Raw genomic sequence first — 15,632 nt, forward strand, 5'->3', positions numbered from 1 at the left:
AATGACAAGGCACCTTCCACTCTGTTAGCATCAGGCAGAAATGCAGCTGCGCTCATCTGTCACATGCAATTTGTCAATTACAAGTCTGGGACCACAAATATATTTATACCATTTGGGATTTGGATTTTATTCTGGATCCCCATTAGCTGCCAAGGTAGCAGCTACACATCCTTGGTTCCAATCACAATTACATACAATAAAACATGTCTGGGCTGTGTGCTAGTCACTTAAACAGACAGCTCAGTGATTTCAACATGTCAATAATGCTCACAAAGACAAGCAGTAATGTGGATTCTGCATCCACCCTGAGCCAGAGGCTCTGTTCTGATCCTACTGTAATTTGCCAATGTCCCTCTTTGTGGCACTTGACCATATGACTGGACAGTAGTCCGGGTGCAACAAAACTAGGGCCTGTAGTACTTGTTTTGCTGATAGTGTTGTTAAGAAGGCAGAGCAGCGCTTTATTATGGCAGAACTCTCCCCATCTTAGCTACTGTTGCATCAATATGTTTTGACCATAACGGTTCAAATCCAGGGTTACACCGAGCAGTTTAATCTCCTCAATTTGCTCAATTTCCACATTATTCATTACAAGATTTAGATGAGATTTATGGTTTAGTGAATGATTTGTCCCAAATGCTTTTAGTTTTTTTTTTATATTTAGGACTCGCTTATTTCTTGCTGCCCATTCTAAAACTGACTGCAGCTCTTTGTTACATCGACACACAGGCTTTACTCAGTGCCAGTGGTTTTAAAAAGTAAGGGGTCTAGACCGATGCCCTCGGGAATGCCTGGCTACCTGGGTTGTGTTGGAGAGGCTTCCATTAAAGAACACCCTCTGTGTTCCGTTAGACAGGTGACTCTCCTTCACAATATAGCAGCGGATGTAAAGCCATAACACCTCATTTTTCCAGCAGCAGATTATGATTGATAATGTCAATCATCAGCTGCACTGAAAGTCTAACAAAACAGCCCCCAGTGTTTTCTGATGAAACATTTTTCTCAGACATTTGCGTAAGTGCCGTACATGATGAATGCCCTTCACCATAAGCGTGCTGAAAGTCTGTTGCTAATTTGTTTACTTTGAAATAGCATTGTATCTGGTCAAACACAATTTTTTCCAAAAGTTGACTAAGGGTCGGTAACAGGCTAATTGGCTTAAGGGTGCTTTGCTATTCTTAGCTAGCGGAATAACTTTCAACTCATATTCCTAGCATTGTATACTGTACATGGCCTATGGGAATTCTAAAGAAATCCCTAGTATTTTGCCTCCTTACCACTTGTAACATGCTGGAGACACTTTCCCATGATGCCTCTTCAATGTTATCTCCACCATCTACCATACCCTGGTAACCCTGCAAGGAGAAAAGAAACCTTAACATTGGCCTATTCATTTCCGAACATCTTCACCACTTATAATGTTGTTACATAGTATCAGTCATTGACTCTACAATGCAGCTTTGCTATCAGGGATATTGACATTGACTTTGAGATGACGATGCTAAATCATGCTAACTACTGCCTGTAAAAGTAAACAACAGAATATCATAGATACTGTCACTACTGGCCTCCATAGACAACTCAAGGAATCCTACATCCTATATTGAGTCAGACAGATTGTAACAATAATCAACAAGACCATGGAAATCAAAGGGCACATATATACCAATACTAATCAGTGGGAATAGGGGACAGGTGTGTGTGATGAAAGTTCCGGAGGGATCCGTGACAGTGAGGAACCGTTTAAGGCCAATATCACTCAGCTCCCTGCCTAGCAATAATGGTGCAATGTGTAGCGATAACGAGGAGACTCCACCCAAAGTGGGGTCTGTATACTACCACAGGTGGAACCATGGCTTTGTCTAATGCAGCTGTATTGACCCTCTGGGAAGAATAAACTTGGTTTGAGCTTTCACAGTGTCTGTTGAGTTCTTACTCTAATAATAGAACCTAACACCTCTTACTACTTTTGACCAGGACCCATAGGAATCTGGTCAAAAGTAGAGCACTATATAGGAAATAGTGCACTACTTCTGACCAGAACCAGATGGGCCCCGATCAAAAGTAGGGCACAAAATAGGAGACCTTATGGGCCCTGGTTAAAAGTATTGCACTATATAGGGCACTGGACAAAAATAGTGCACTATATAAAGAATAAGGTGCCATTTGGGACAAAGCCAGTGAGTGTGATGTGAGCCTCCTCAACGGGATGCCTTTCATCACTCATTAAACACCAGAGTCTCTAACAATAGACAACACTTAAGCAAAGTTCCCTGCCACTGTTTCCACATGCTATCATTTTAACATTGGTGGCGGAAATCCCATTCAAGTCATGGGACCAATATTAGCATTTTTCGCACATCATGTTCAAATCATCTAAGTGACTTTGTTGAGCTTCACCATAAATTGTAGATACTTTTGAATGATTTAGACATGATGCGTGAAAAATGCTTATATCAGTCCCATGACTTGAATGGGATTTGTGCCACAAATGCTAAAATGTTATCATGTGGAAACAGTGCTGGGAAAACAAAACCAACGCATGAATTACTGTCCTACCTTATCCATAGACTGCTTACAGGGTAAGGAAACCAATGTGTCATTTTGTAATTTGGGTGAACTATCGCTTTAAGAAGCTACTTATCTATGGGAAACTACTCCCACTATCAACTGCCCCCATTTCCTATAAAGGGCCCCGGTCAAAAGTAGTGCACTATATAGGGAATAGAGTGCCATTTAGGACTGACCCCATTGTTAACTCGAAATGACACAACGACAAGGTTCCAGTTCAACAACGTTTACTAAACCATATTAGCACAATACATGGTTGCCATTGCACTCAGACCAGGTTCATCCACAACGAGACTGCTGCGCAGGAGTACTAATAACAGAGTGAATGCCCCATAAAAACAGAACTATAGGGATAGCCATGACATGGCAAAATGTTAAATAACCTTACTTCTCATTTTCATGACCCTCATTTGAAAGAATAGCTTTGCCCTCTGAACACAGAGCTTGCCAGAGTTGATTTGTCTCAGTGTCAGTGGTAGAATGGTACAAGCCCCCAAGTCGTGTCTGTCATGATCTCACCTCATGGATGAAGTAGACTTTAGCTCCCACATAAATACCCATGCGGACAACAGCCCGGACCGCAGCATTCATACCTGCACAACGAGAGAGAGAGAGAGAGGTTGGAGAGAGAATTAAAAATGGCAGTACATGAATGGCTATGGCACTGCGTGTTTCATCCAGTAGACTCCAGACTGAAAATACTCATCAGGGAGATGGAATGAATCACAGAGATAAATCAACCAAATTAAAGTGATGTCCCACTGAATCAACGTTGTTTTCAATGAAATGACGTTGAACCAATGTGGAATAGACGTTGAATTGACGTCTTTGCCCAGTGGGGTGCTTTGTCCAGCAGAGAAAGTTGCTTGCATAGCCATCGGCCATGTGTCATTGCATTAATTCAATATCTAATACATTTTCCATTTACAGTCTGAAAACTGATCATAATGATTATAAAAACTGGCATCTTAGTTGCAATGAAACTGTAAGCACTGATACTGGTACTGTGGCTTGGCTAGTGCCAAGCAGTCATGCTAGGGTACCAGTAACGATATAAGATGAAGGAGATGAGTCTACACATGGAGAATGGCACAGATTTCTCAATGTGGACTAATAATGATAAACACTTCAAAAGTTATTAATCCACTGGAAGATTTCCTGAAGCTTGGCCAATGGTTCTGTGAGTCATTATAGAAATCCACCTATATACAGAACAAACTGATCTTTTCTGGCAGGTAAGACTTGCAAGTGGTTTTTACTAACATCATGTGAGGAAATATACATACCGCATTCTTTAGTTTACAAGGTAGGCTACAGGATGGAGTGGTTATGCAAATTGGCCGCACCTGGATTCTGATGAGACATTGGCCTGATACAAACTTGGCCAAGAGGTTGTAAGGTTGAGTCTCAAGTTATCCAGGGGACCATGATACAACATTCTAAAAACATTCTTGTCCACAAACGGAACTAGATAACACTTGCAGGGGACGATGACTGATTGAATTAATGTCCATTATACATTTGAAAATAAAATATTCTCAATAACATTTGACACAGTGTTTTCACGTGCTCAAATGTCATCACATGTGTAGTTGGCATGGCATCACATGTTGAAATTTTGCATCACCATGTTGTCACTTTTATTTCAAATGAGATCATGTTTTCTTCACGTTGTTACATGTTATCACAGTAACTTTACATAAAATCACGTGGTCACATGTTTTTCCCAAAGATTGGAAAGTTTCCGCGGTCATCCCCCTCTTCAAAGGGGGAGATAATCTAGACCCTATCTGCTACAGACTTATATCTATCCTACCCTGCCTTTCTAAAGTCTTCGAAAGCCAAGTTAACAAACAGACCGACCATTTCGAATCCCACCGTACCTTCTCCACTATGCAATCTGCTTTCAGAGCTGGTCATGGGTGCACCTCAGCCACGCTCAAGGTCCTAAACAATATCATAACCGCCACCGATAAGAGACATTACTGTGCAGCCGTATTCATCGACCTGGCCAAGGCGTTCGACTCTGTCAATCACCACATTCTTATCGGCAGCCTTGGTTTCTCAAATGATTGCCTCGCCTGGTCCACCAACTACTTCTCTGATAGAGTTCAGTGTGTCAAATCGGAGGGCCTGTTGTCCGGACCTCTGGCAGTCTCTATGGGGGTGCCACAGGGTTAAATTCTCAGGCCGACTCTCTTCTCTGTATACATCAATGATGTCGCTCTTGCTGCTGGTGATTCTCTGATCCACCTCTACACAGACGACACCATTCTGTATACCTCTGGCCCTTCTTTGGGCACTGTGTTAACTAACCTCCAAACAAGCTCCAATGCCATACAACTCTCCTTCCGTGGCCTCCAACTGCTCTAAACGCAAGTAAAACCAAATGCACGCTCTTCAACCGATTGCTGCCCGCACCTGCCCGCCTGTCCAGCATCACTACTCTGGACGGTTCTGACTTAGAATATGTGGACAACTACAAATACCTAGGTGTCTGGTTAGACTGTAAACTCTCCTTCCAGACTCACATTAAGCATCTCCAATCCAAAATTTAATCTAGAATTGGCTTCCTATATCGCAACAAAGCATCCTTCACTCATGCTGCCAAACATACCCTCGTAAAACTGACCATCCTACCAATCCTCGACTTCGGCGATGTCGTTTACAAAATAGCCTCCAACACTCTACTCAACAAATTGAATTGCAGTCTATCACAGTGCCATCGTTTTGTCACCAAAGTCCCATATACTAGCCACCACTGCCACCTGTATGCTCTCGTTGGCCGGCCCTCGCTTCATACTCGTCGCCAAACCCACTGGCTCCAAGTCATCTACAAGTCTCTGCTAGGCAAAGCTCCGCCTTATCTCAGCTCACTGGTCACCATAGTAGCACCCACCCGTAGCACGCGCTCCAGCAGGTATATCTCACTGGTCACCCCCAAAGCCAATTCTTCCTTTGGCCCACTTTCCTTCCAGTTCTCTGCTGCCAATGACTGGAATGAACTGCAAAAATCACTGAAGCTGGAGACTCATATCTCCCTCACTAGCTTTAAGCACCAGCTGTCAGAGCAGCTCACAGATCACTGCACCTGTACATAGCACATCTGTAAATAGCCAATCCAACTACCTCATCCCCATACTGTATTTATGTATTTATCTTTGCACCTTTCCATATTTGCACCCCAATATCTCTACTTGCACATTCATTATCCTACCTCATTTGCACACACTGTATATATACTTTTTCTACTGTATAATTGACTGTATGTTTGTTTATTCCATGTGTAACTATGTTGTTCTGTGTCGAACTGCTTTGCTTTATCTTGGCCAGGTCGCAGTTGTAAATGAGAACTTGTTCTCAACTAGCCTACCTGGTTAAATAAAGGTGAAATAAATCAAATAAAAAATGTGTTTTTTTTTCCATAAGGATTTAAGACAAATTAAAGTTATGAACAACTAGCCAATTTCCCAAATAGCCTAAGAAGTTACTGTTCTCCTAAAGTTGCAGCTTTCAAAAATAATGGAAATCGGAGTCTATAGGCTATTCTCAATCACAGATTTATGAGTGATATAACAAACAATAGCCTATTAAAACAGGCTGATGAGGCAACGCAATTATTATCCAGTTCTCAAGACTGTAGACTTTGTTTCTATAACACCCATTATTTATAACCTAACTCACTACGGTAAAACAGCCTGTTCCTCATCAGCTGACTGTCACTTTGCTCCATCATATGTACGAGACACAGACACAGACAGACACACCTGTTCCATGCTGAATCTCCACCAGAAATAAATATTATATTTGCCAGCACTTAACCTCTGCTCAGGCTTCCAACAACAATATCTTTGGTCATGATTTGTCCAGATGTAGCATGCGATTTTGAGCTATAGCTCAACGGGGGTTTTACCAGAGGTGTTCATTTTATTTATTTAGCTAACACACCTGACTCCAATAGTCAACTAATCATGATCTTCAGTTTAGAATGCACCTAGTTTAAATCAGCTGTGTTTGCTAGGGATGGGGGGGGGGTGTGACACCAATCGGGCCCCCAAGTACTGGGATTGCCCAGGCCAGGTATAGCTCAATATTTAGTGAGTACATAATCACGACAGGACAAAGGTTGACATCGCCCAACCCTATTGTGGAGAGCTAGAATTGTCATTACATGATCATAAATGAAACTTGTAGGCTCCTGTCACTGGTGCTCTGGTGAGAAAGGGAGTAGCCCACTACTCTACTCCCCACCACGTCACACTTCAATGACAGATAGGCTATTATTGCAAATGTAGCCTACTACAGTATCCTAAGTTCAGTGGAAATCTCAGCCTACTGTAGCCTGTATGCCAATAAGACCGTCCATATTCAGAGATTGCAATATTGTTACTGGATGACAGCCAGGCATGAAGCAATGAAGGACTGAGTCACTATTACTCTATTACTACCACAGTCCTTAACTGGGATGTCAGTTAGGTTTCCACATTATAGTAGCCTCCTGAGACTCATTTTTGTTCTCTCTAACGGACATTCGTTTTTGGTCTATATCTCTAAGACCATACTTGCCACTGTGTTAGGTCCTGTTGTACCTTTAAGAGGGCATTCTGGGTTTTTCAATGATACCATATGTGTATGAGTGTCACCTTGATCATTTCTTCTTTCTGGTTCTTCAAAATGGCAACCATCACAATTTCCATTACAATTAGCACATTTTATGGTAAGTGCGTGTAATTGTGGAATTATAATTTTTGTGAGTTTGATATTCAAATTGTTTCTAATAGGTAAATATCTCAGTAACAGTTTGGTGAGTTTTCATCTGGATGTTTTCTACCTACTGTCAACATTTACTGTAATGTTACATTTTTCATATTATCAACTGAGATCCACTGAGATAATTTTATGGAAAATTTAAAATAAAATAGAACATATATATATATATATCTATTTTAATGTTCTTTGTAAGATGTTTTTCCCACCCCAAACACTTACGTGGTGTAAAAAAATAAAAAATAAGAAATCCAAACCCTTTTTTTTGCTGGGTCTCAGGAGGATAGTCAGTTCGAGGAAGAGGAAAAGTGAGAGGTTTTACTCTGCCCAAAATCTGTCCACGAAAATAAGCCCAAGAAGTGAGGAATTTTTGTATGGAGATCAACAAGAGTGTAAAATTGGACAACACATTTTGTTATTGCTAATTTGCTTGATCAAATAGAAGATGGTTAGGTTGTTATGAATGTTACGAATGGACTGATATAAGTGGATGCATGTGAAGTTGAACCTGTTCTATAGATAGAGTATTCATTATGGGTATAACCTGTTTCAGCATGGACATTGCCATTGTAAAGTAGTCAACAGGGTGGGGATTACTATGAGTTGGGAGCAATCAGCCAATGAAGAAGAAAATTGAATACTTTAAATGCCCATAATGTCATAGACATAACACTGTGTTTGAAGGCTATAAGTAAGGCCACAATATTAGGGCCATGCACAGTAACAATCTTTAAAGCTGTAGAGTAGGGTTGGGTGATACACTATATATGCAAAAGTATGTGGACACCCCTTCAGATTAGTGTATTTGGCTATTTCAGCCACACCCATTGCTGACAGGTGTATAAAATCGAACACACAGCCATGCAATCTCCACAGACAAACATTGGCAGAAGAATGGCCTTACTGAAGAGCTCAGTGACATTCAACATGGCACAGTCATAGGATGCCACCTTTCCAACAAGTCAGTTCGTCAAGTTTCTGCCCTGTTACAGCTGCCCTGGTCAAATGTAAGTGTTGTTATTGTGAAGTGGAAACATCTAGGAAAAAACGGCTCAGACGCAAAGTTTTAGGCCACACAAGCTCACAGAACGGGACCACGAGTACTCAAGTCCTCGGTTGCAACACTCACTACCAAGTTCCAAACTGCCTCTGGAAGCAATGTCAGCACAATAACTGTTCGTTGGGAGCTTCACAAAATGAGTTTTCATGGGCAATCACCATGTACAATGTCATCTGGCAGTCCGACGGATGAATCTGGCTTTGGCGGATGCCAGGATAATGCTACCTGCCCCAATGCATAGTGCCAACTGTAGTTTGGTGGATGAGGAATAATGGTTTTTCATGGTTAGGACTAGGCCTCTTAGTTCTAGTGAAGGGAAATGTTAACACTACAGCATACAATGAGATTCTGTGCTTCCAACTTTGTGGCAACAGTTTGGGGAAGGCCCTTTCCTGTTTCAGCATGACAATGCCCCTGTGCACAAAGCGAGGTCCATGCAGAAATGGTTTGTCGTGATCAGTGTGAAAGAACTTGACTGGCCTGCACAGGGGCAACCCCATCGAACACTTTTGGGGTGAATTGGAACGCCGACTACGAGCCTTACATAATCGCTCAACATCAGTGCCTAACCTCACTAGTTCTCTTCCCAGAAGGTTGAAGGTCATGTAGTGTACGTCAGCTTTTAACAAGGCTGGATAACTGACAGTGTACAAGATCGTGTTTATGAGCAGAATAGAACAGATCACATTAACTGGGATGATATTCCTTCTCATGGGAGCTGAAAGCCACGCCTGCAATATTATGATAGGCTGCCACTTCTACAGTATGCTGCCAATTAGCAAGTAATGTTGCTTGTTGTCAACAGAAGAGTCAGTGAAGGCACATAACATTACTGGCATGTATTGCTCATGGCAGCCAGTTGCCTGTAAATTATTGTGAATTTTACAATAACTTACTGACAAATGTTTTCCAGTTAATTAAGAAAATACAAATTCACAGCAACTTCTAACAACAAGTTGCTGTTAAATTGCTGGAAAATGCACAATAACTACAGAGCAGCTTGTTAGTGACACATGCTCTTACAACATTTGCAGAACAGACAGTGTCAAATGAGGTGCTCAACTTGCACTGGCATAACCCTCAAATTTAATCTGCAACAACACTTCCACTGATGGTTGGCACAAATATACATATATTTGACTGTGTCCCCAAATATGCTAATGACCCCCACCAGTACATTGCCCCCACCTATCAAAGCGCAGCGAGGATCGTACCTTATATTAAAAATATTTGGTGAAAAAATGTCCCATTATACAGTTGAAGTCGGAAGTTTACATACACCTTAGACAAATACGTTTAAACTTCGTTTTTCACAATTCCTGACATTTAATCATAGTAAAAATCCCTGTCTTAGGTCAGATAGGATCACCACTTTATTTTAAGAATGTGAAATGTCAGAATGATAGTAGAGAGAATGATTTATTTCAGCTTTTATGTCTTTCATCACATTCCCAGTGGGTCAGAAGTTTACATACACTCAATTAGTATTTGGTAGCATTGCCATTAAATTGTTTAACTTGGGTCAAACGTTTCGGGTAGCCTTCCACAAGCTTCCCACAATACGTTAGGTGAATTTTGGCCCATTCCTCCTGACAGAGCTGGTGTAACTGAGTCAGGTTTGTAGGCCTCCTTGCTAACACACGCTTTTTCAGTTCTGCCCACAAATCGTCTATGGGATTGAGGTCAGGGCTTCGTGATGGCCAATCCAATACCTTGACTTTGTTGTCCTTAAGCCATTTTGCCACAACTTTGGAAGTATACTTGGGGTCATTGTCCATTTGGAAGACCCAGTCTTGAGATGTTGCTTCAATATATCCACATAATTTTCCATCTTCATGATGCCATCTATTTTGTGAAGTGCACCAGTCCCTCCTGCAGCAAAGCACCCCCACAACATGATGCTGCCACCCCCTGCTTCACAGTTGGGATGGTGTTCTTCGGCTTGCACGCCTCCCCCTTTTTCCTCCAAACATAACATAATTTTCCAAGCTGTTTAAAGGCACAGTCAACTTACTGTATGTAAACTTCTGACCCACTGGAATTGTGATACTGTGAATTATAAGTGAAACTATCTGTTTCTAAACAATTGTTGAAATATTTACTTGTGTCATGCCTAACCGACTTGCCAAAACTATAGTTTGTTAACAAGAAATTTGTGGTGTGGTTGAAAAACGAGTTTTAACGACTCCAACCTAAGTGTATGTAAACTTCCAACTTCAACTGTTTATACACCCTGGACTGGGGATTGAGAGGCTTTGAACCAAAAGATCAGACATATTGGCATTCCCCAGTAGGAGCAGTCCTCCACAGGAATGAATGGAATTCTACAGTTTTTCAATTAAATGTTTCAAGAACAAAATTACATGTACAGAACAAACATTACAATGTTTTGGTTGTAGCGGGGCCAGTAACATTAGTCATCTCCAAAAATGTATACTCTAAGGAAAATGTTTTCATATATTTTCCTTTTTTATGCTTAGCTCACATAACATAACTTAAAAGTATGATGTCTGTAATAGAATAAGTGTGGCAAAAACGAATGTAGACATTAATAAATGCATTTCTATCAATTCCAAAATATTTTTTTACAAGGTAGGGGCGTGTCAAGATGGAGGTCCGGTGGCTTCAACATAGCTCCCCCAATCGGACATCTAGTTTATATATAAATTCTTGGGAAAACCCCGCTACTTCCCGCTCCTCACGTAGGCCTGGTCTACAGTACATGACCCCCACCCTTCCTCACAACTCAAGTGGATGTCTGCCCATCTGTCATGCACGCTACAAGACCTGTTTTAACGCACAGGGGAAGTCGACGATGAAAGCCATTGCAACAGTCTATAAAGTTACATTCATTACAATATTGGGTAAGCGCCAATGATGGAATTTGAGGTGTAGGTCTATATCTTTGCTCTCTAAAATCTTGGCATGTAGACTTTAACATGCAGGGCGCGATAGCTGCAGACTGACATTTCTGCGCCACGTAATCTACCCAAGGATTGGAAGTCTGCAATGCAGGATTCAGTAACCTCAAAGATGGTATCCTAACTTATTTGCTCCTATAGGCTACATGTGTTTTATCGGTTATAAGAGTGCATAATCACATTTCTTTAAATTACGAGATATTGTAACATAACTTCCAAATAATTCAAAAAAGAATGGTTAGGCCCCTACATTTAAAATGTTTCTGTTAAATAGCTTATACGACTGTCAGTGTCAATACTCAACCATATCATCTGTTGCATCATTTTGTTGACCATACGATAACAAATAGGCCTATTGTAAGATAAATGGATCCTTTAGGCTAAACAATGACAACACTTGGAAAAATGATAACTCAACAGTTTGTTTCCCTTTTAGTATCATGTAGTTATTACACTGTAATCCATTTGATACAATATATCACTCTTATCCACTTGTTTCAGTAATCGATACCTTGAGCATCTCCTCCGCTTGTCAGAACGCCGATGGATTTCCCGGCGCCAGAGAGATCCTCAAATAATTTCTTTGTGTCCTGCTGCTTCGCCATGGCTCGTCTATCCTTCACAAATATAATATCTGAACACCGGTAGTTGTATTTTGTTATGAAATAGAATAAGTGATTACGCCCCCTTTTCCTGCTCTCGACACGCTCATGTCCCCACTGTTCCCGATGGCAGCAGTGAGCCTATGAGGGAGCTTTCCTCCTGTAATTAATTAATTGACAGTGCTGTTATCCATTAGATTACTGCATCACGTATATTCCTCAAACTTTTCTGACCAATTGGGTCCTTAGAAACTACGACAGCGACAAGATGGTAGGGACTAGGAAGGTGTCCACTACTTACCAAAGCCACAAAGTCAAAATTGAATATAGATTTTTTTTCTTGGATCTTTTTGGTCTTAATTTAAGGTTAAGGTTAGGCATAATGTTCGCAGTATGGTTAAGGTTAGGTTAAACGTTATGTTTAGGTTTAAAATCACTTTTAAACTGTATAAATAGGCGGGGTTTGTGCCTTTGAGGCTGTAGTAACTAGTCACGACCGAGGAACAGCTAAACAGGAAGCATTGAGTAAAGTGCTGTAGAGACGGTTGTCCTTCTGGCAGGTTTTCCCATCTCAGCCAAGAAACACTGTAGTTATATCAGAGTGGTCTTGGTCACCACCCTAACTAAGGTCATTCTTGCCCGGTTGCTCAGTTTGGTCGGACGGACAGTTATAGACAGAGTCTGGGTAGTTCCATGTTTTTTTTCAATTTCCCAATGATGGAGACCACTGTGCTCTTGGAAACTTTCAACACTATAAAAATAGTTGTATAACCATCCCCAGATATATGCCTCATCACAATTCTATCTTGGAGTTTGTTGGACTTCATGGTATAGTTTCTGCTCTGACGTGCACTGTCAGCTGTGGGACCTTGTGTAGACAGATGTGTTTCTTTATAAATCATGTCCAATCTACTGAAATCAAATCAAATCAAATTTGATTTGTCACATACACATGGTTAGCAGATGTTAATGTGAGTGTAGCGAAATGCTTGTGCTTCTAGTTCCGACAATGCAGTAATAACCAACGAGTAATCTAACTAACAATTCCAAAACTACTACCTTATACACACAAGAGTAAAGGGATAAATAATATGTACATAAAGATATATGAATGAGTGATGGTACAGAACGGCATAGGCAAGATGCAGTAGATGGTATCGAGTACAGTATATACATATGAGATGAGTATGTAAAGTGGCATAGTTTAAAGTGGCTAGTGATACATGTATTACATAAAGATGCAGTAGATGATATAGAGTACAGTATATACGTATACATATGAGATAAATAATGTAGGGTATGTAAACATTATATTAAGTAGCATTGTTTAAAGTGGCTAGTGATATATTTTACATCAATTCCCATCAATTCCCATTATTAAAGTGGCTGGAGTTGAGTCAGTGTGTTGGCAGCAGCCACTCAATATTAGTGGTGGCTGTTTAACAGTCTGATGGCCTTGAGATAGAAGCTGTTTTTCAGTCTCTCGGTCCCAGCTTTGATGCACCTGTACTGACCTCGCCTTCTGGATGATAGCGGGGTGAACAGGCAGTGGCTCGGGTGGTTGTTGTCCTTGATGATCTTTATGGCCATCCTGTGACATCGGGCGGTGTAGGTGTCCTGGAGGGCAGTTAGTTTGCCCCCTGTGATGCGCTGTGCAGACCTCACTACCCTCTGGAGAGCCTTACGGTTGTGGGCGGAGCAGTTGCCGTACCAGGCGGTGATACAGCCCGACAGGATGCTCTCGATTGTGCATCTGTAGAAGTTTGTGAGTGCTTTTGGTGACAAGCCGAATTTCTTCAGCCTCCTGAGGTTGAAGAGGCACTGCTGCGCCTTCTTCACAATGCTGTCTGTGTGGGTGGACCAATTCAGTTTGTCTGTGATGTGTACGCCGAGGAACTTAAAACTTACTACCCTCTCCACTACTGTTCCATCGATGTGGATAGGAGGGTGCTCCAATCAAGTTGTAGTGACAGCTCAAACATGATCAAAGGCCATTATAAAATTCAGGCTATAGCACAATAAAATGTGGAATAAATCAAGGGGTATGAATACTTTCTGAAGGCACCGTAGGTATCAAGTAGCAGCAGTCATGGAGTGTGTGTGTAGCGTGGGTATGTGTGTTCTGTGTGTGAGAGAGTGGGAGTGTGTTTCTGTGTGTGTTCGAGTCTAGGTGTGAGCGTGTGTGAGTGTGTATACAGTGGGGAGAACAAGTATTTGATACACTGCCAATTTTGCAGGTTTTCCTACTTACAAAGCATGTAGAGGTCTGTCATTTTTATCATAGGTACACTTCAACTGTTTGGTCCTGCATGTCACCACGCAACACAGTCTCACAATCAATTCGTGCATATATGTACAAAATGCATTTCAGCCAATTTCGTGCGTTTTTGTGCGTTTTTGTGGCTTAATTCGTGAGAAAAGTAGTCCCTCATTGACAGCCTTAACTGGCCGGGAGTTGCTCAATCATGTTGCGTAAACATCTCCTTTGTTTCTAAGGGTTCTAACTGGTTGGTTGTTTAACCCTATCCAAAAGGGCAAGCACGTGCAGTCATGTAAGTTGTCTAAACACTGTGTCTGAAATGATTTGTCAAACAAGTAAAGAAAAAAAAGGCATCACTGTTTTCCTAAAATTTACTGTTTTACTACTTAAACATGTGCCCATGAATTCCAAATTAATCGTTTTTGTCATAGAATTCCGGTTCATTTGGGTATTTGTTTGATGATGAGAAAAGTCTACCCTAACCAGAAACCGTGGATAGATGGTAGCATTCGCACAAAACTGAAAGCGCGAACCACCGCATTTAACCATGGCAAGGCGACTGGTAATATGGCAGAACATAAACAGTGTAGTTATTCACTCCGCAAGGCAATCAAACAAGCAAAACGTCAGTGTGGAGATAAAGTGGAGTCGCAATTCCACGGCTCAGACACGAGACGTATGTGGGAGGGACTACAGACAATCACAAACTACAAAATGAAAACCAGCCACGTCGCCGAGACCGATGTCTTTCTTCCCACTTAAGCTCGAGGCCCTGGGTCTGAACCCCGCCCTCTGCAACTGGGTCCTGGACTTCCTGATGGGCCGTCCCCAGGTGGTGAAGGTAGGAAACATCACCTCCACTCCGCAGATCCTCAACACTGGGGCCCCACAACGGTGCGTGCTCAGCCCCCCCACCCCGTACTCCCTATTCACCCATGACTGCATGGCCAAGCACGCCTCCAACTCAATCATCAAGTTTGCAGACAACACAACAGTAGTAGGCTTGATTACCAACAATGACGAGACAGCCTACAGGGAGGAGGTGAGGGCTCTGGGAGTGTGGTGCCTGGAAAACAACCTCTCACTCAACGTCAACAAAACAAAGGAGATGATCGTGGACTTCAGGAAACAGCACAGGGTGCGCCCCCTTATCCACATCAACGGGACCGCAGTGGAGAAAGTGGAAAGCTTCAAGTTCCTTGGTGTACACATCACCGACAAACTGAAATGGACCACCAACACAGACAGTGTGGTGAAGAAGGCGCAACAGAGCCTCTTCCACCTCAGGAGGCTAAAGAAAGGTGGCTTGTTACCTAAAACCCTCACAAATTTTTACAGATGCACAATTGAAAGCATCCTGTTGGGCTGTATCACCGCCCGGTACAGCAACTGCACCGCCCGCAACTGCAAGGCTCTCCAGAGGGTGGTGCGTTCTGCCCAATGCATTACTG

At 41.9% G+C, this 15,632-nt stretch overlaps 1 protein-coding gene across 7 annotated transcripts in view; it reads right to left on the bottom strand.

Moving 5' to 3' along the window:
* LOC115114355 (ATP-dependent 6-phosphofructokinase, platelet type-like) overlaps positions 1–12,059 on the bottom strand; it is a 35,168-nt gene extending 23,109 nt beyond the window's left edge. For 3 of the 7 annotated variants that reach the window (XM_065013379.1, XM_029642518.2, XM_029642516.2), the window contains exons 1-3: positions 11,831–12,049; positions 3,091–3,164; positions 1,278–1,355 (exon numbers count right to left, since the gene is read on the bottom strand). In XM_065013379.1, the coding sequence (XP_064869451.1) occupies positions 1,278–1,355; positions 3,091–3,164; positions 11,831–11,924 (246 nt within the window). In that variant the 5' untranslated portion in view covers positions 11,925–12,049. Of the gene's footprint in view, positions 1–1,277; positions 1,356–3,090; positions 3,165–11,830 lie in introns of all 7 variants that reach the window. The other 4 variants (XM_029642521.2, XM_065013378.1, XM_029642517.2 and 1 more) reach the window with 4 other exon arrangements.
* Positions 12,060–15,632: the final 3,573 nt, after the last annotated feature.

Source organism: Oncorhynchus nerka, linkage group LG9b (genome assembly GCF_034236695.1).
Source record: "Oncorhynchus nerka isolate Pitt River linkage group LG9b, Oner_Uvic_2.0, whole genome shotgun sequence".
Taxonomy (NCBI): Eukaryota; Metazoa; Chordata; class Actinopteri; order Salmoniformes; family Salmonidae; genus Oncorhynchus; species Oncorhynchus nerka.